The sequence below is a fragment of the Vicugna pacos genome, chromosome 10, assembly GCF_048564905.1.
Source record: "Vicugna pacos chromosome 10, VicPac4, whole genome shotgun sequence".
Lineage (NCBI taxonomy): Eukaryota > Metazoa > Chordata > Mammalia > Artiodactyla > Camelidae > Vicugna > Vicugna pacos.
This window is the reverse complement of record NC_132996.1, coordinates 63,458,346-63,477,251: the sequence shown is the minus strand read 5'-3', so window position 1 is coordinate 63,477,251 and position 18,906 is coordinate 63,458,346. Positions and strand designations below refer to the sequence as shown.

Sequence of the window (18,906 nt, the reverse complement as noted above, 5' to 3'; positions counted from 1 at the left end):
TTTGGGTCACCTCCCATCCTGCATTTCAGCTCTGAGCTTGGCACCCCAGTCCAAGACACAGAGAAGGGGATGAGTCCAAGGGGCAGAGCGCTGCAAGGCCAGCTGCAGTCTCCAGCCAGGTCGGTCCCACACTGCCCTCCCACGCCTGTTTCTCCCATCACCAGGGTATTCTGTGATGGGGGACGGGGAAGCCAGAACCTGCAGGTGGCCGAAGTCCCAAGGGTGAGAGCAGCAGTGATGTAAGCATATATCCTGGTGGCTTGGACGGCCCTACAAGAAACATTTCAGGTAGGACTAGTGCGACCTTAAGTTGAGATCCTGTTAGAAAATCAAATCTCCATGTAGTGCAGATGCTTGACGAATGTCTGTGGACTGATGGCTGAATCCCCACGTGCAGTCCTGGGGGAAGACATACCTCAGGGCTGTTTGTGGCTGGGAACCTGAGTATCTGCGTGTGTGAGAGAGCTGGTGAGGGGGCCACTGCGAGGAAACAAGGATGACCAGACCTGCAGCTGAAGGGCTCAAGGCAGAAATCAGTCGGCATGGTTGGGCTGACAACACGGTAACAGGGAGAGAGGAAGGAAGGGACGGGGGAGACGGATGCAGTGAGGGGTAGAGAAAAAGACAGAGACAGAGACAGCGGACTCTGAACTGGAAATGAGGAAAACATATTAAGAGACATCCTCAGAGACTATAAAAATGCTCTGTGTTAAAATCAGTCTTCCTATCCGTCTCCCCCAGCAAGCTACAGGTTTTGAAGGAAGGCACTCCAGTTTAAGTCGTCTTTATAGCCTCTGTACTTATTAGCACAGTGCCCAACACATGCTAGGCGCTCAGTAAGTTCGCTGAGCAAATAAAATAAGAAGAAAAGGCAGGACTTTAAGACAGAAGGGCAGAGACACAGACAATACTGGCTACAAGCTCAGCGTTAAGAGTCAGAGGGTTGTGCTTTCAAACCCCTCTGCTGCTGTCTGACTGCATCCCTTTGAGCAAGACTTAGCCTCTCTGAGTTTAGAGTTTACCATATAAAGTTGCTGTGAGATTAAATGTCTGCAAAGCTCTTAGGAGACCACCTGTGTAAGGTCCCAATAACGTTAGCTACTGTTACTACTGTTGTCACAGCTTCACAAACAAATAAGCAAGACAGAGGTTGTGATAAATGGATTGCATAAGGAGCCCCTAATTAATGACTTTACCCTGTCGCTTGGTCCTGTGTTTCCACTCTAACTCAAGTTCTGGCCATGTGACTTGCTTTGGCTGGTGGGACAATGGAAACTTGATGCCAGCAGAGATACAGGCTGTGAAAAAGGCTGCCCATTCTGACTCCTCTCCTGGAATTCTGCTACTGTGGGCCAGCACTGCTGGAAGGATGTAGGAGACAAGCAGAGGAGAGCCAAGGTGTTCTAGCTAAGGCCATTGTAGAGCAGTCATCCCCCAACCAACCCACCAACTATTATAGATACATGAGCGAGCCCAGGGAAGGTCAGCCCGGGCCAGGCCAGATCAGCAAGACCACCAACCCCAAGACTTATATGTGACAAAATGAGTGGTGGCTATTTTAAGCCATCAAGTCTGGAATGACTTGTTACACAGCAATAGCAAGCTGATACAGAAGCTGTGAAAACCCTTGTCCTCTAAAATTGAAAAGCAAATGAGAGAGGAAGTTATGATCTGCTAGGTTTTATTTGTAGTCTGGTGTATTTGGACCAGAGAAAGCTGCAAAGGTGCCTTGGAGAGTCACAGGGAAGGGATGATAGAAGCAGGTCTCCCTCACCAGACCCTAAGGAGCCCTTCACAGGGAGGGCAGACCTGAGATGGGAAGTGGCTAGGGGTAAATCCAGGCTGGCAGCAGCAGGGCTGCAACTAGGAATGCTGAGGCTTGAGGGGTAGGGCTTGCCCTAGTCTGCCCCCTGTAGGTCTCAGGTCCTGGGGTCATATACCCGCCCCATGAAGACAGGGAACTTGTGCTGCTGGTCCCAGAGCAGAAAGAGGAAAGGCTGCTGCACGTCAAAGGTCATCAAATTGCGGGCCACAGAGATAACCGAGGCTGCAGCTGCCTCCACCCCGGTCTCTGTCAGCTCCAGCATGGACTGATGCTGCATCCCAGAAACCTGAAGATCCGGGTCCTCGGTCAGCCCACACAGGTTAAGGTCGTAGGAAAAGTCAAAGAATTCTAGGGCACAACCAGAGAAAAACAATGAGGCAAAGGCCGGCACAAACCCCTTAGCTGCTGGAGACAATTTGTCCTGAATTTTCTGGATTGGTCCCAAATTCCAAGACTCTCTTCCTCTTCTTCCTCTTTGTTTATCCAATTATATATCATGCTTTCTAGTCCAGCTCATGGGATCTTCTATCAAGTGGCCTATCTTTACTCCAATCACCACTTTCTCTCAAGTGATGATAGGCCATGCCTGTAACCTCCAAACCTGAAAAGTGATGCCACCACTTCCTTGTCAATCAGGACCTTGGAAGTGAGCTAATTCATCAGAAAAAGGACATATGTCCTCAAATGAGGTTATATGCAAGGGTGTGATGTCATATACTAGGAAACAAGATCATCTCTGAGTAAGTCAAATTCGATAACAGAAAATGCAGTGATGCATTTGGACATGAGGTCAAAGATCAGGAAGTGAGGCTGTTATTTAAGAAATGGAGTATCTGTTGCCTCTCCCACTCAGATGCCTCTAGACCCTTTTATCTAGATAGCTTCTTGCATATTCCATGGGGTAGTTGAGTTCTGTGAAATGTCTCTGAGGGAGGAGCGTCCACCCCCACCATGGTCACCTGTTTCCCGTGTCTATGTTACAAGGAACCATAGTGGAAACAGTCAGGAGGGCTAAAGACCTGGATTGGGGTTCTCATTCACTTCCAACTGGCTCAAGGAACCTTGAGTAAGTCAAGCCAACTTTCTGAGTCTCAGCTTCCTCAATGATCCAACGGGATAGAAGCACCTGCCTTGCTAACTCAGAGGATTGAGGGACAACCTGAGATTATGGATGTAAAAAAATACTCAAGAGTATTTCTTTTTTTAGTGGAGGTACTGGGGATTGAATTTAGGACTTTGTGCATGCTAAGCACACGCTCTCTACCTCTGAGCTATACCCACCCCTACCCCGGCTCCCTTAACTGCATTTTAAGGCCTGCCCCTGCCCCGCCCTCCCCCCCTCCCCCAGTCTCTTCTCTTCTGATGGCCTAGGGGCAATCTAGGCTGCTAGGGCTCACCGAGCTTCTCCATGATTGACAGCATGTCCTGGTTGCTCTTTACTTTGATGCGAGGCATCATCAGATGAGTGGGGTGGAACTTGAGGGACTCCAGCTTCTCCATGACGGCCTTGAAGACAGGGACGCTGAGAGCATTCTCTATTTCTTGGAGATAGTGTTTCATCGTGAGGGGCACCAGGATCACCAAGCTCAGGTTGTGGGACAGTTGCAGACGGCCCACCTGGAGAACAAGAGGTGCACCTTATCAGTCTTCCCGCCTGAATTCTCTCCTGGCTCTTACCCACCGTATCCCCAGGCTGATCTTCCGTCCGCGGCTATGGTCTGTATTGTTTCAACAAGCAGCAACCAGAATTAGGCTCCCAGGCTTTGCCATGAGATGGGATGCCCACTGGAGCAACAGTGCTGGTCTAGCTCTGCACTGGTGAGATGCAGAGGAATGAGCATGAGTTTCTGAGAATCACATTCTGACTTTACTACTGATTAGTGGTAGAAGGCAAGCAGGTTGAGCTCTCTGAGCCCTGTTCCCTTCTTCTCAAGTATTTTGTGCATAATGTACCCCTTAAAGTCCTTTTAAAGGCTTTTGATGGCTTTTCACTGTCTATGAAGTTAAGTATAAATCTCTTGGTGTGGCATTCAAGACTATGTACAAACTGATCCTAGCCTACCATTCCAGTTTGCCAGTAGAAGGACTTACAACTAGTGGCCAGACAAAAGTATGAGAGAAGTTCAGGACTCATGGGTTCAGTACAGAGGAGTTCTCAACTCATGGCGAATTTGCCCCCAGTGGACATCTGGCAATGTCTGGAGCCAGCAGAAACAGAGGTTCACCGTGTTACTGGCATCCAGTAGGTAGAAATCAGGAATAATGCTAAATCCTACAATGCCCAGGACAGCCCTTTATAAACAAAGACTTATCCAATCTGAAACATCAATAGTGCCAAGACTGAGAAACCTGAGACTCATAAGATATAATAGACTATCATTGAAATGGCATCATGGTGAGGCTGAGAGATGGACAGGAATAAGCTACAATACAGAACTCAACTGGGCAAAGAGGAGATTAACTGGAACCAATCAATTGTTGAATTTGAAAAAAATGGCCCAGAATCAGCAGGTCGTAAATTGACTGATCAACTGACGAGCATGGACATGGGGTCCCTGTTGACAGAGGCTCTAAATAGGGTACACATTTGGCAGTAAATTCTCACATTGTGGTCTTGAATTTTCAAGCCCATAACTTCGGCATACCCGACTTGGTAATCCTAACCCTCTTAGTTGGGTAAATACTCTTTAAGTCTCAGGAAAATTTAGAATTAAGTACGGGAATGAAAACTTAGAATTAAGTATAGGAATGACTCTGTAGTATTAAGACCAGGTATTAAGACTTATCAGTTCAGGGTAATCCATGTTTGTTATTTTTTTTTTTTTGGCAAAAGGGAAGTAATTAGGTTTATTTACTTATTTATTCATTTATTTATTTTAATGGAGGTACTGGGGATTGAACCCAGAACTTCATGCATGCAAAGCACATATCTACCACTGAGCTATAACCTGCTCCCTGTTTTGTCTGTTTTTTTAAATAGAGTTTCTAAGTTTTGGAGACTCAGACATGCCAGTTTTATGCTTTTGAGCAAAAAGGTATAGGATAATTTCATTAAGTTTGAGAATGACGTTGAGATGTTTGTTGAAGGTTGATTTACTTTTCAAATTTAATTTTCAATTCACAGGCAGGCTTTAGGTACTAGGAAGATACGGCCAGGAAGGGTTGTAATTCTGTCCTGTCACGTACCTGACATGCTAAAAAAGAAAATCAAGTATATTAAATGTATAAAGTATATTTATAAAGTATATACATAAGCTCAAAATGTTTATGGGAATATTAATTAACCATATTTATAAGTGAAACAAATGGTTTAAAGGAGTTTTATCTGCTCAAGATGGCTTAATTAATTAAAGAACAAATGAAAGTTAGTTTTTTAAATAAAATTATTATAAATAATATAGCAAATTCAGCTTAAAATTTAAAAGCTTAAGTAAAATTTTGATTTTGAATTTACAGCATTAATATATTAAATCAGGCATTTGTTTAAAACCCATATTGAACTATAAATAGTGGTTTCCGTGCATAAAACTTCTCCTTCTTTAATATTAAAAAATCTTACGTTGATACCCTCTTCCCATATCCTCTGAGTTAGAGTAAAGCCCAGGACATGCCATATATATTCACTCTTCTCTGTCTTCTGCATGTTATTTCAGTTCTGTTAAAGAGTCAGGAATGTTCAAATTCATTGGATAGGAATGGATGGATGGAAGGGTGGAAAAGTGCATGAGTGGTTAAGAATGGTCAAAAGTTCCTCCTCCACGAAGTCTTCCTAGCCACTCATACTAAGTGAGTTGCTCCCTTTAGCATCTGCCCCTGAATTCATTCCTTTATTCAGCAAACATGATGAACACTTATTATATGTGACATTGTTCTGGGCTCTGGGGGTGTAGTAGGAAAAAAGACAGGTAAAGTTTGTGTTCCCAAGGAAAGAGACACTATCTGAGAGAGAGAGAGACAATACAGCAATCAAATCAGCAAATAAACAACATAATTTCAGATAGTGATAAGTACCACGAATATAATAAAACAGGGTGAGGTGGAGGCTACTTTAAGGAGGGCGAAGCCTTCCCCACCAAGGTGACCTTTTAGCTGACACCTGGGGGAGCAGAAGGAACAAGTTATGCCAACATCTGAGTGAAGAGGCTCCAGGCAAAGGGAAAAGCTGAGGAAAGCTCCTAAGGTGGACACAAGCCTGGCATGTTCCAGAACAGATCCTGTGCTTCTCAGCCTGGGACCACGTCACTGGGGACCTCCTGTTGTTTTCCATCCCATAGGTCTGTTTCTTGCTGCTCTAACAAGGCAGAAATCTCTGGTCATTGGGCATGAGAAAGTTTACTAACTAGAATCTTCTGGGCTCCATATTCTCTCTTCCCTCCTCACCCACTGTAATCCTTCATGCTGTTCAATTTCTGCTAAGGAACGTAAAGCCATTTAACACATGCGCACACATGCACTGACCGTGTACACTGACACATGGAGATACCTAGACCCGTGCACACATATAGATGCATGCAGTACCCAGGTAGACACACACTAAGCCACCAGGGTCTACTGGTGGGTTGACTGGAAAGAGACACAGAGGCACAGAAAAGGAACATGACTCACTTTTTGCCATTTGATGCAGTAGAGATGCATGAAGAAACTTTAGAGTCCTGCTCTCCAACCTAAAATATATAATGCCTGCCTCGACCAAGGCTGAAGAGGGGAGAAGGAGGAAAGACAGGGTGGAGATACGGAAATGCTGAATTAGTAAGGGTGTGCCCCACACCGGTGGGGTCACAGCAGAAAAGAAATCAGGACACGCGTGAGGCTCTGAAACAGGAGTGGGAAGGGCCAAGAACTTACCCTGGCCTTCAACGTTCTGTCCACGAAATGGGCCACAGGGTACTTCTTGCTAGTCAACATGTGCACTTTTATCACAGAGGATTTGAGGTAAAAGGCCTCCTTGTTTTTTTGGACGGGATCAAATGCTATCTTCCACTTTGCTGGAGGGAAGAGTGGAGCAAGGGTTACTCTAATGCAGGTGGGGAGAGATGCTAAAAGCTTGCTGAGCCAGGAGTGGGACAGGTATCACAGGATCCAGTGGTGGAGCTCTCAGCTGGGCGGATTTTGAAGCCAGCAAGGGAAGGAGGACTCAGGATGGGAAGATGCCCTGGTCCAGGGCCCCCTTACCACTCAGGTAGATGGCGTTGAGGAGGACAAGGCGGGTGTCGGCAGGCAGGCTGTTTAGCAGGTGGCTGATCTTGTGGTTGGTCTTCTTGGCCACCCAGTTGTTGATGAGCTCCAAGTTGACACTACTGTCATTTCCTAGGGCTGTGGGCCTGCTGCCATACAGGTTCCCAGAGGCGTTTATAAAGGTGTCCCTGATGGTCAGGTCTGGCAGTGGGGGCAGGTGGAGAGAGAGAGACCTGAGTCCCCTGAACACGCACTCCCCTTCCAAGAGCAGGCTCGGAGAGGGAGCTTGTTTCCCATCACTCTGTCTGCTTGCTCCTATGAACACAGGATGTCAGAGCAGGGGTCCAGCCCATCCCCTCATAGATGTGCTACATGAGGCCCAGAGAAGGCAAATCCTCACTGAAGAGCAAGAGAACTCATCCAAGCTCGAGGCCCATGCTGCCTCCACTTGCCATGTGACCATGGCTTGGCAAGGTAACTCTTCAAGATCTTAACTTCCATTTGCCTATATTTTATCGTTTTCTTCCCTTAATTCAGCAGGGAACAGACTCTGCTTTGCAGCCTTAGTGGAAGGTCGTAAGAAGACCTCCCAGGTTTTGCTCTCTCAAGCCTAGTTCCACTAAAGAAAATAAGGGTTTGAAAGAGACATTTTTCCTGGACTAATTAGACAATATTGAACGCAGTTGTGTTTTCCACCAACCTAGCAAGACAGAGGACAACGTCGATTTATAACAAGTAAGTAAATGCAACGTTTCTTGAATACCTCTGAGCCAGATTTTTTTTCCATCCCTAAGAAGAGGCTGTGCTTTTTTTGTTTAAAGGTAATGGTGTGACAGGTGAGTTTCCTTTCTTTCTTTCTTTTTTCTTTTCTGTGTTTTCTCAGCTTTCTACAATGAACAAGTTTGCTTTTTTAGTTAAAAAAAAAGAAGACAGAAAAAAATTGTTTCCTTATCTAAAGAAAGGATGACACACTAGCTCTGTAGTTTTCAAACTGAGCAGAACTGAGTTTCAAGTAAAGTCATGTCTGAAGCCCACAATAAATACAAAAGGGCTCTGGTTGAGGCTGGGTGGCAGTTCAGAGCCCACCTGGCTCCTTGTCACAAGAAGCGGTACCTCACTCCCCACTCGGCCTCCCTAATCCCCCGACTTGCACCAGGACTCCAGCGTCAGCTCTGCAGACCCCTAGGGTCCTGGGGAGCAAAATCTGAAACAGCTGCGTTAGATCTTTTGGGCAGCTTATTGCCCTTACTACCTACGTAATAAGGTAAGGTATGAAAAAGACAACAAATTCATGTAACACAAAGGTACAAAGAAGAGGAATCCCAAGATTCCCCTGACCCAGATTAGCAAACATTTTTGCCTATTTTCCGCCTCGAGCTCCCTAGCCCTCCAGCCCTGTCTATTACTCTAAACGGAGTTGATGAATGCAAATGACTTGCCCAGGGTCTCCCCCGGAGCTGTCCAGCTGCCACCTGGTACTTCTGAGGCCCTGACCTGCTCTGCACTCCCTCCTCATGTTCTAGCTTGGACATGCCCTCTGTCCTGTCTTTCTCCAGTGCTGGGTCCCCATCAGAATCCTGAGGACCCTGCCCAGCAGCTGCCATCCTTCCCCGAGCACTCACCTGGGCTGTGGAAGATTTGAGAGACTGAAGTGAAGCCTTCGGATGTGAAGGCTTTCAGGGCCTCATGGACACAGGTGAAGTCTTTGGGGTAAGCGAGGAGGCTTTCCAGGTTTTTCTTGGTTTCTCCTCCAGCCCCTACAACAAACGGCAGAGATGAGGGGCAAGAGCAGGAGGGCTGGGGAACTACCCCTGGGGACTGGAGTGGAGGGACCAGGCTGGAACGGGGGGGATCACATATCATCAGAGCAAGAAGCATTTGGAAGAGAGAGGGGGTGGGGGAATTAGGAATAAACAAAGTTAGGCTTTTCTAGGGCTTTGAGTGCTCTTTTCTTCCCTTTTTCTCATTTTAATACCACTCGCCTTCCAAAGCCTGGTCTGATCACTGCGTGTTCCACGTTAACTATTATTTAGTTGGTTCGTGCTTAGTTGGTTCTTAAGCAGAGATACTAGATCACTATCAAGAGGAGACACTGGAGAATCATCAAAGAGGATGGATGGTCGATACCCTTTCCGTTATTCATTATTGAACATTTATTGTACACATTTTCTGTGCAATAATAGATAAAATTTATAGAGCACTTATTTGGTTTCAGGTATCGTAAGTGCTTCTCCCGTCTTATTTCACTGAATCTTCACAATAACCCTTTTCTGTAGGGACAGTTACTCTCCCCATTATACAGATGAGGAAACTGAGGTTTAGGAGAGGAAGTAATCTACTCATTTTAAGATCACAGAGTTAATAAGTGGAGGATGGAGAAAGGACTCAAGCCATATCTTTGGGGGCTATAAAGAAATGAACTGGGACCAGTCAATCGAAATGTGCTTCCCAGGAGATATTCGGCCATGTCTGGAGACATTTTGGTTATCATAACTGGAGGGTGGGGTGCTACTGGCCTCTAGTGGGTACAGGCTAGGGACGTTAGGATTCTGGGACTCCAGAAGAAAAGTTCTTATATGTTCACTGTATTGTCTCTAATAGCCTTCCCAGAATTCCCCCTTGGAGTGATAGTTCTGTCCCCTCTGCTTGTAGCACTTGGTTTTTGCCATTCCTAGGGTAATTATTCCATGGGACTTGACAGTGCTCTCAGGAAGGCAGAAGGATTAACATTTTTTGACCTTCTACCAAGTCAGGCACTGGGCTTAATTTTTTTAGGTAAATATAACCATTTCCATTTCACACATAAGGACTCAGAGAGGTTAAGTGATCTGCCCAAGGTCACACAGCTAAAAAGTAGCATTATCACAATTCTATTCTACGTTTCTCTCTTATAGTTCATCTTCCTTACTGCCTTATCTTGGTCGCTGGGACTTTATTTTATGTGTTCTTGTATATAATCAATAGGATTCTATAAGCAATAGTGCCTATTACATCATTGTTAAATGAAGGAATAAATGAATGTTTGAGAATAGAAAGATTCCCCTCCCCACCTCCCACTGCCAGTGTAGCCCATTTTTACAGCTTCCTCCCTGAGGCATAACATTGTAGGGATCCAGACAGGTACCCCTCTCCTGGGAACACCTAACATATAACCCAGAGGGAACTCAGTCAGGTTCTTACCAAGCAGGACTTGAGTGAGGAGGCTGGCGATGCTGAACGGGGAGAAGACCATGTTGGTCTCAGGCTTCTTCATTGCTGAGAAAGCGTGGTAGAGCTTCACGGAGAAATCGGTCAAAGCCTCCCCCAGCACGGCCTCTGCTGAATGGCTTTCCGAGCCAGAGCAGGAGGTGTCAGGTGCCGGGCAGATGGGCTCAGTAGTGGGCTGGGTGGGCTGAGTGTTTGTCTGGTTGAAGGGTTGGGTGGTGAGAGCAGTATTGGCTAGAATGATGGTCCTGTTGGTTTTAGGCAAGATGGAAGAGCCCTCGGTGCGTTGAATCGGTACATCGTTCAGAATACTTCCCTCTGAGATATCTCCTTTACTGGGTACGTCCTTGAGAACATCTCCCTCTGAGATATCTCCTTTACTGGGTACGTCCTTGAGAACATCTCCCTCTGAGATACCTCCTTTACTGGGTACATCCTTGAGAACATCTCCCTCTGAGATATCTCCTTTACTGGGTACGTCCTTGAGAACATCTCCCTCTGAGATATCTCCTTTACTGGGTACGTCCTTGAGAACATCTCCCTCTGAGATGCCTCCTTCACTTTCCCCTCCTTGCACGCTCTCTGGATGCACAGGGTTGTTGCGGGTGTCATTTAGCCAGGATGCGCCATCCTGTGGTTCAAGAAACTGAGTTTCATTTTTTTTTTTAAGTTATGAGGCACAGTCCCCTCAAATGCTCAAAGCAGGAAGAGAGGGTGGGGACGTAGAAAATGTCCCATATCAGAAAATTCTTCCCGGGAAAGCCTGGTGGGAGAGGGGGATGCCCTGGAGCTACCACTACTAGTTCCTTGGGAGAAAGCATGTCTTATCTCATTTCACAGATAAAAGAAAGGGGTGCTGAGACAAATCAAATGACTGGACCAGGGTCTCACAGAAGCCAGAGGGAAAACTAGGAGTCAAACTTGGGTCTCTGATTGCAGATCCCCTGATTATCTGCTGAATCTCGAAGGGCATTGCCAATGCCAACTTCTGCACACATGCACGGAAGGCAAAGCCAAAGCAAACACTCACCTTTCTCCCGGGCTCATCCCGGACCCCTGACCTTCCACACCAAGGGACCTTTCTCTGGGATTCAACCCCACCCAGGCCCAGTGTGTGGGTAGCCACTTCGCTCCCGTATTCACAGCCCCTGCCTGGCGAGAGCCGAGTTCTCAGCAGCCCAGCCCCAACCCTGCAACTCAGTTTTCCACAACCCCTTGCTTTTATATCACAAGATGCTGTCCATCTCCTCTACTGATCCTTTTGCTTTATTCTCCACTTGGTAAATCGGAGCAGGGAGGTTCGGAGAAGTGACTGGCTCGAGGTCACCACAGCTGCAAGCCCGGATTAGACCCTGCGTGGGTCTGAGTCTCCCACTCTCTCCACGAACTCCAGTGCGGGGATCACATTTGCTGATCCCAGCAGAAGCTCTCCTCATTCTCCGGAGCCTGAAGGGTTAATCCTTAGCCCTGCCCGCCCCAACCCCACCCCGGGAAGGGGCCACTCACCCGACTCAGAAGCAGCAGCAGCAGGAGGGTCAGCGGGGTCAGCCTGGAGGCCATCTGGGCGGCGACGTCAGCCCGGACCTGCAAAGCCGGCCAGCGTCGGTGCCAGCTCCAAGCCTCGGGCCCAGCGAGCGTCCACCCCTCTCCACCCCGGGGCCCGCCCCCGTGCCGTTCCAGGCGCTAGCCCCTCTCAGCGAGTCCACCGCCCCTCCCTCCCTCCCGCGGCCACCCTCTCCCTGGCTCCTCCCCCTGTTTTGTTTTCCCCAAACCGCTTCCCTTTCCCGGCACCGGCTGGCCCTTCCTTTCCCCCCAGTCCCGGGTCTCCGTCCATCTGTTCCATCCAGAGGGTCCTGCTTTAGCCAAACAATGAGGCCAGGGGCAGGGGGAGGAGGGGAGGTCCAGAGGGGGCTGGGCACCACAGCCCTTGAGGAGGAGATGAAGGGAGAGGAGGGGGCGGCAGAAGTCTTAAGTGGGAGCAAGCCCACGGAAAGCCCACGGAGACTGCCCAGATAAGGGGTGGGGGGCCCTGGGGGAGGGAAGGAAGATATGAGAACGAGGAGACCTCCTCCCCCCCCCCCCCCCCGCCCCGGCCCCAGCACCAAACCTGCTCAAACTCCTGGTCACTAGGCAGCTTCAGTGCAGACTGAGTGGAGAGCCCCACGGGGTCAGGGAGGGTGGGGTGGCGGTGTTCCGTCTTAGCTATTGGCTGGCCCAGGACACTGCCCAGTTACAAATTAAGGATGATTGATCGCTGGTGTGAGTTCCCGTAAATCAGGATGGGACGGACCACTTGGTCCAGCTTTGTAAGCCAGGCCAGGAATTTAGCCCAAAACCCCTTGGGAGCCAGGGCTGGGGGAGCTTGGGTGCTGCTATCAGCTCTACACAACCAAGCTTCCTCCTCCTCCATCATCCTGGGTCATGATGAAAACAGCACAGACACCAAGTGTGCTCAATAGTTTACAAGAACCGGCTTTCCAGGAATCGCTCCTCCATTAATCCTCAAAATAACCCTTTGGATATAGGCCCCGTTGTGCCCAGTTGATAGTTAACAAACTGAGCCTTATGGCCCTTAAATGTCTGGCTCACGATTGCCCTCACTTGGAGATTAGCCAGGACTGGACCTCCTGAGGTCCTAACCTTGCCCCTGTTCTCCTCTGTGGGTGTTCTGTTTCTCCTCTGGAAGACCCAGAATCGGTGATACTTCCCTTGTATAGTAGACAAGGAATCTGAGGCACCCAGCCTAGCAAGCATTCATCATAGATAAAAACCAGAAAGTTGGGGTATATGTGTTGAGGGGTGTGAGGCAGTAGACTTGGCTGTGAGACCCTGGCCAGTGGTTTTCCCTCTCAGCACCTAGCTCTCCTCTCAGGGTTGCCCAATAAAATACAGGAAGCCCAGTTAAATTTGAATCTCAGATAAACAAACAAAAAAACCCTTTATTTGGAAATACGTCTCATGCAATATTGGGGCATAGTTATACTAAAAATATACTACTCAGCCATAAAAAAGAATAAAATAATGTCATTTGCAGCACATGGATGGATCTGGAGATCGTCATTCTAAGTAAGCCAGAAAGAGAAAGAAAAATACCATGATATCACTCACGTGGAATCTTAAAAAAGAAAAGAGAAAAGAAGACACTAATGAATTTATTTACAAAACAGAAACAGACTCACGAACATAGTAAACAAACTTATGGTTATGGGGGTGGGGGTAAAGGGGTGGGAAGGGATAAACTGGGAGTTTGAAATTTGCAAGTATTAACTACTATATATAAAAATTGATTAAAAAAACAAATTTCTTCTGTGTAGCACAGGGAACTATATTCAATATCTTGTAGTAACCTATAATGAAAAAGAATATGAAAGGAATATATATGTATGTATATGTATAACTGAAACATTATGCTGTACACCAGAAATTGACACATTGTAACTGACTATACTTCAAACACACACACACACACACACACACACACACACATATTTTTTTTGGTCATTTATCTGAAATTCAGATTTAACTGACATTTTTTTGTATCTTATTTGCTAAATCTGGCAACTCTACGTGCTCTGCAAAAGCAGCTGGTCTCTGATGACCTAGTACAGTTCTAAGGTTTTATGATCACCTCACTGCGGGGCCTGCCTTGTTTGGCACATTCAGGAAAGCTGGCTGCTTGTACCAGAACTGCTGCTCTAAGGGATCGACCAAGGACAGAAACAAGAGAGAATATTTGTGTGGCTCCCTGGGGACCACATCTCTCTGAGCCCGACATCCTGTATTAACCCCCATGAATTACTGGCACATGCCAGGAGCCAGCCTGAAGCTGGCAGCAGAGGGCACATTCTGTGTCCAGCTGCGGAGTGTGGTGCTCTATGGACTGAAGCCTCAGGGTGGACGAGGACCAGCAGAGAGGTCTTCGCAGTGAGTAAGTACATTTCCTGCAGATGTCTTGGCTCTCTGGCTGACACTCCTTCCGTCTGGACGTTGAGAGTGTGTCTCTGCTCTGTGGAGACTGTCCTGTCTGGCGAGGCTGGTGCCAAGCTGAAGCCGTTCCCTGACTAAGACACTACTCTTTCCCCCATCTGTGAATGGCCCGATGTTGACTTAATCAAGCCATTTGCAGAATGTCTTCTTAGTGTGGGCCTTTGGATAGTCAATCAGCTTTGGGTTCTGCACCCCTGGGTGCAGGTCCAGGGTTTCTCTGCCATGAGAAGCTTCCCTTTCAGTGGGTGAGGAGGGATGAGCCCACAGGAAGCTCCTTCCCTGTGTCACGTCGTATGTGATCATGGCCTCCCCTCCCTGCGGGTTTCCTGATGTTGGATGAGGTTCAAATTCTTGCTGAAGCTCTTTGTGTACTCAGAGCGTTTTATCAGATTTTCCCTCTTGGGTCCGTCCTCGTATACTGAAGGTACAAATTTCTTGCAATCTGTACACCTGTAGTTTCCCCTCCAAAGGAAAACTACTCAAAACTTGGAAATAGGGCGGAAGAATCAGGGTCACCTGGTTCTCAGAACACAGAGAATCATTTGAGAGACTATTTCCTCAGCTCTCCCACAGACAGCCCACAGTGAGTACCACCACAGATGCAGAGAGAGCTTGATCGATCACACACAAAGAATGTCTTGGGCGTTAGGGCTCAACCATCTCTTCAGAACCCTGGCTGAGAGATACCATTCGAGGAGAATTAAATTTTCTGTGATTTCTTATTTACTATGGATCAGGGCCCAGAGTCTGTAATGTCAGATATTGACCTGCCAAAAAGAGTAAGATTCAAGTGGGAGGGTATAGCTCAGTGGTAGAGTGCCTGCCTACCATGTGCAAGGTCCTGGGTTCAATCCTCCAATGAAATAAATAAATAAACCTAACTACCTCCCCCTTCCAGAAAGTTTTTTAAAAAAAAGAATAACATACAATCTTTTTTTTTTTCTTTGTCTGGGAGAGATGAGAGTGAAATGGAAATATTTAGAAGAGAAGATAGTGATTAACCCCAAAGGTTATGGTCTCACTGCCCTGTAGGGCAGTGGCCAGTTTTGTAGGTAACTTAGCCATGTTATCTCAGAATTCTCTTTTCATTTGTTATGCACATGCGTGCGTGCACGTACACACATACACACACACACCGCTTTCTTGCATGGTTCTCTGAACGAGCGTTGTCAATTTCATTAATGTTCATTAATGCTCTCACTGTGTATTTGTGTGAGAATGATGCTTCTGCCATTCTGAGGACTGTATTTTGGCTTTTCCTTGTGCGGGGTGATTGATGCTTTGTAAGTAAAGTCTGACTGAACTTTGTTTCTTATTTCCTACAAACAGTGCTCTTCTCTGGGGGAAAGGCCCAGCTTTGGCAGCCATGGGTGAGGAGGCAGTGGGGGTTCCTGCTGCCAAGGCTCCCCTGACCTCTTCTCACCGGTCTGGTGCCCCATGGGCTCTTTCCTGCTCAACTTTCCAGGGACCACGCCTTCCTGGGAACCCACTAGAGAGCCTTAATTCACAGGACCTTCCTGCTGAAGACCCTCTTCTCAGACATTAGCATCCCCGTGTTCATTGCAGTAGCTAAAATGTGAAAACCATCACGCAAATCTGATATGTATATACACTGGAGTCCTAGTCAGCCTTAAAAAAAAAAAAGGATATTCTGTGATAAGAGACAACATGGATGTGCCTTAAGGACGTTATGCTAAGTGAAATAAGCCAGACATAGACAAGTACTGCATGATTCCACTTATGTGAGAGACCGAAAAGACAAATTCATAACATCAGAGATTGGGATATTAGTTACCAGGGGTGGGTGGGGGAGGGGGACAGGGAATTATTAATTAACAGGCATAAAGTTTGTGTTAAAGAAGATGAACAAGCTCTGGAAACCTGCTGAACAGCATCGCATCTACGGTCCACAATAAGCTACACTTAGAATTTGTTAAGAGGATAGACCTCGCGTTAAGTGTTCTTATCAAAGTAAAATAAAATCCAACACTCTCTCTTTTCACCTTCCTGTCAGTCTATCGGTAAGAGACAGATGGACAAAAGAGACAAAGACTGGGATTAGATCCAAGTAATTGTTGAGAAATATCCCAAACCCTAGACTCACCACCTATCTGAATGCTCTGGAAGGCCAAAGAATACAAAGGTTTTCTGGGTGGAACAGAAACATACGATCAGTCCTTCTGGGTGTTCTAAATGAGCTTGTTTATTTCTTCCTAACGAAATTTTATGTGATGCTTTCAAAGTGATCACTGCCATGTCACATGCGTACTTCGTAAACATTTTCAAACAATCCAGACATTGATCAAATGTAAAGTTATTCTGGATACGACTGCTGGTAACAGTTCCAAATGCATTCCTTGAGACCTCCTCTCTGTCAGGTTATCCTTACCCCTCCTGCGTGCATGGTGATTGCCCTTCCGTAAGTTTTTTTCTCACTTGAGCGTCTTGGACATTGCTCCACGTTGTTGCAGGCAGCTCTGCTTCACTCTTCCTTCCAGCTGCCTAGTGTTCTGCTGTGTGGATGGTGTGCCTGCTATTCCATGGTGTGGGTGGATCACAAACTCTTCCTTAGATCTCATACTGGGAGACACGTGGCTTGATTCCCAAACCCCCTAACTGCATCTGGTTCCAGAAGGCTTCCTCTTGCCGGCCTGCTTTTTTTTTTTTTTTTTAATAGAGGTAGCGGGGATAGAACCCAGGACCTCCTGCATGCTACGCATTTGCTCTACCACTGAGAATAGCTATTCCCCACCCCCGCCAGCCCGCTTTTACTCCCCTTATCAGCTTACCTGGTTTCTCGGCCACATTTCTGCCTCTAACCTTTGACTCCAGCTCTCTGCTGCCACCTCCGTGGATAGAAAACCCAGATTTGGGCTATTAACTCAGCTGTCAATTTGGTTCCCTTCAGATTGTGATTTCTTGTTTTGATCTGCTACACTGCTCCTGAGGATAAAAGTGCCCGCCTCAACCCCAGGAAAGCCGCCCCGCCGGCCCCACCCCTCATTCATCCATGCCTGGCGGGGGACAGGGAGCCAATGTCCTCATGCTCACTGCCCAGTCTGGACCACACGGTCACCTTCCCAATTAAGGACTCTCCTGTGCTCCAGCCTCTCCTGTATAATCACCCATCCCTACAAACCACGTAAGTATCTCTTCATCCAAATAGTTATCTGCCACGAATGGCAATTTCTTTTTTCAGATAGAAGAATGGCTACACATTTTCCACCCCCAGGGTCATGTGTGATTAGATGCAGTGCCTTTGAGTCACACTGACTTGGACTCGACACCTGCTTTTCTACTTATTAACTGTCCAAGGGAACTTAACCTCTCTGAGGGGTCATGGTTTCAGAATCTGATAATGGGGGTTGTGTTGTCTCCCCTACAGAGTCATTTTGAGGATTAAGAAAACCAGGTGAAAAGTACTTAAAAGGTGCTTGAAAAGATAGCAGTTTTTGAGTGGTGATGGCTAATTTCCCATAAATTCCAGAAAAGTCTGCCATTTTTGTTCCCCAATAGAGTGGTCATAAACTGGGGGCTCATGAATGGAATTTTGCCTGAAGGGGGGTTTATTCTTGAACAAAGCATCCTCCTCGTAGGCCTAAACTTTTAGTTTCATTTTCTGGTGAGAAACATAATGCAAAAGGAATGCAATGGCTGCCCAGCCTCTTTGTGTTTGTAGCATTACAAAAAAAACCCAAAAAACAAACAAACAAAAAAACTATAGAGAGTAATTCAGAAAAAAATTACATAAAATAAACATACATCTTAACAAAATATTATAAAGTTCACATCCATGGAACCACTGCCCAGTTCAAAAAATAGAATGTTTTTAAAATAAAGATATTGAGGATTGAACCCAGTACCTCGTGCATGCTAAGCATGCACTCTACCGCTGAGCTATTACCTTTCCACAAGAAATAGAATATTATTATCACGCCAGAAGGGTCCTCTGTTCCCCTCTCTCTTTTTTTCTCCTTAATGGAGGCACTGGGGATTGAACCCAGGACCTCATGACCTCATGACCTCATGCGTGCTAAGCATGTGCTCTACCACTGAGCTAACCACCCCCACCCTGTCCTCATCTCAATCACAACTCCATTTCCCTACAGGAAACCACAGTCTGAATGTTATAGTAATCGCTTCCTTACTTTTCTGTACTCGTTTGCCACCTGTGTTATCACTCCTAGGCAATATCGTTAGTTTTGCCCATTTGGGAAGTTTATATCAATGAAACCGTACAGTGTGTATTCTTAAGCATCTGACTTCTCTCCCTCAACATTCTACTTTTAAGATTTGTCCATATCATTGCAGGTAGCTGTGGTTTGTTCATTTTCATGGCTCTGTAGGATTCCATTATGTTAACATACCACAGTTTTATCTATTCTACTATTGACGGACACTTGTTTCCAGTTTCAGGCTCTTGTGTACAATGCTGCTGTGAACACACCTGTGCATTTAGCCTTTTTCTCTAGGGTACATGCATACCTAGGAGTGTCACTGCCAAGTTAAAAGATGTGAGCATCTTCAATTCTTCTATCATTTCCAAAGTGGTTTTTACCAATTAAATCTCCCCACAGCAGTTGAGAGAACTGTGGTATAAAACCTTGTGATGGTTAATTTTATGTATCAAATTGTCTGGGCCATAATGCCCAGGTATTTGGTCAAACATTATTCTCGATGTTTGGATGTTTCTGTTGAGAGTGTTTTTTACAGAA

General features: G+C 46.5%; 1 protein-coding gene across 1 annotated transcript; it reads right to left on the bottom strand.

Annotated features, from left to right (window-relative positions):
- Window positions 1-1,664: 1,664 nt before the first annotated feature.
- SERPING1 (serpin family G member 1) lies at window positions 1,665-12,389 on the bottom strand. The gene is made up of 8 exons (XM_072969978.1): window positions 12,312-12,389; window positions 11,711-11,788; window positions 10,181-10,835; window positions 8,623-8,757; window positions 6,998-7,201; window positions 6,671-6,810; window positions 3,223-3,442; window positions 1,665-2,173 (listed from the first exon to the last, which is right to left on the bottom strand). Exons 2-8 carry the CDS (start codon window positions 11,762-11,764, stop codon window positions 1,920-1,922), a joined length of 1,662 nt encoding a protein of 553 aa, XP_072826079.1. The 5' UTR covers window positions 11,765-11,788; window positions 12,312-12,389; the 3' UTR covers window positions 1,665-1,919.
- Window positions 12,390-18,906: the final 6,517 nt, after the last annotated feature.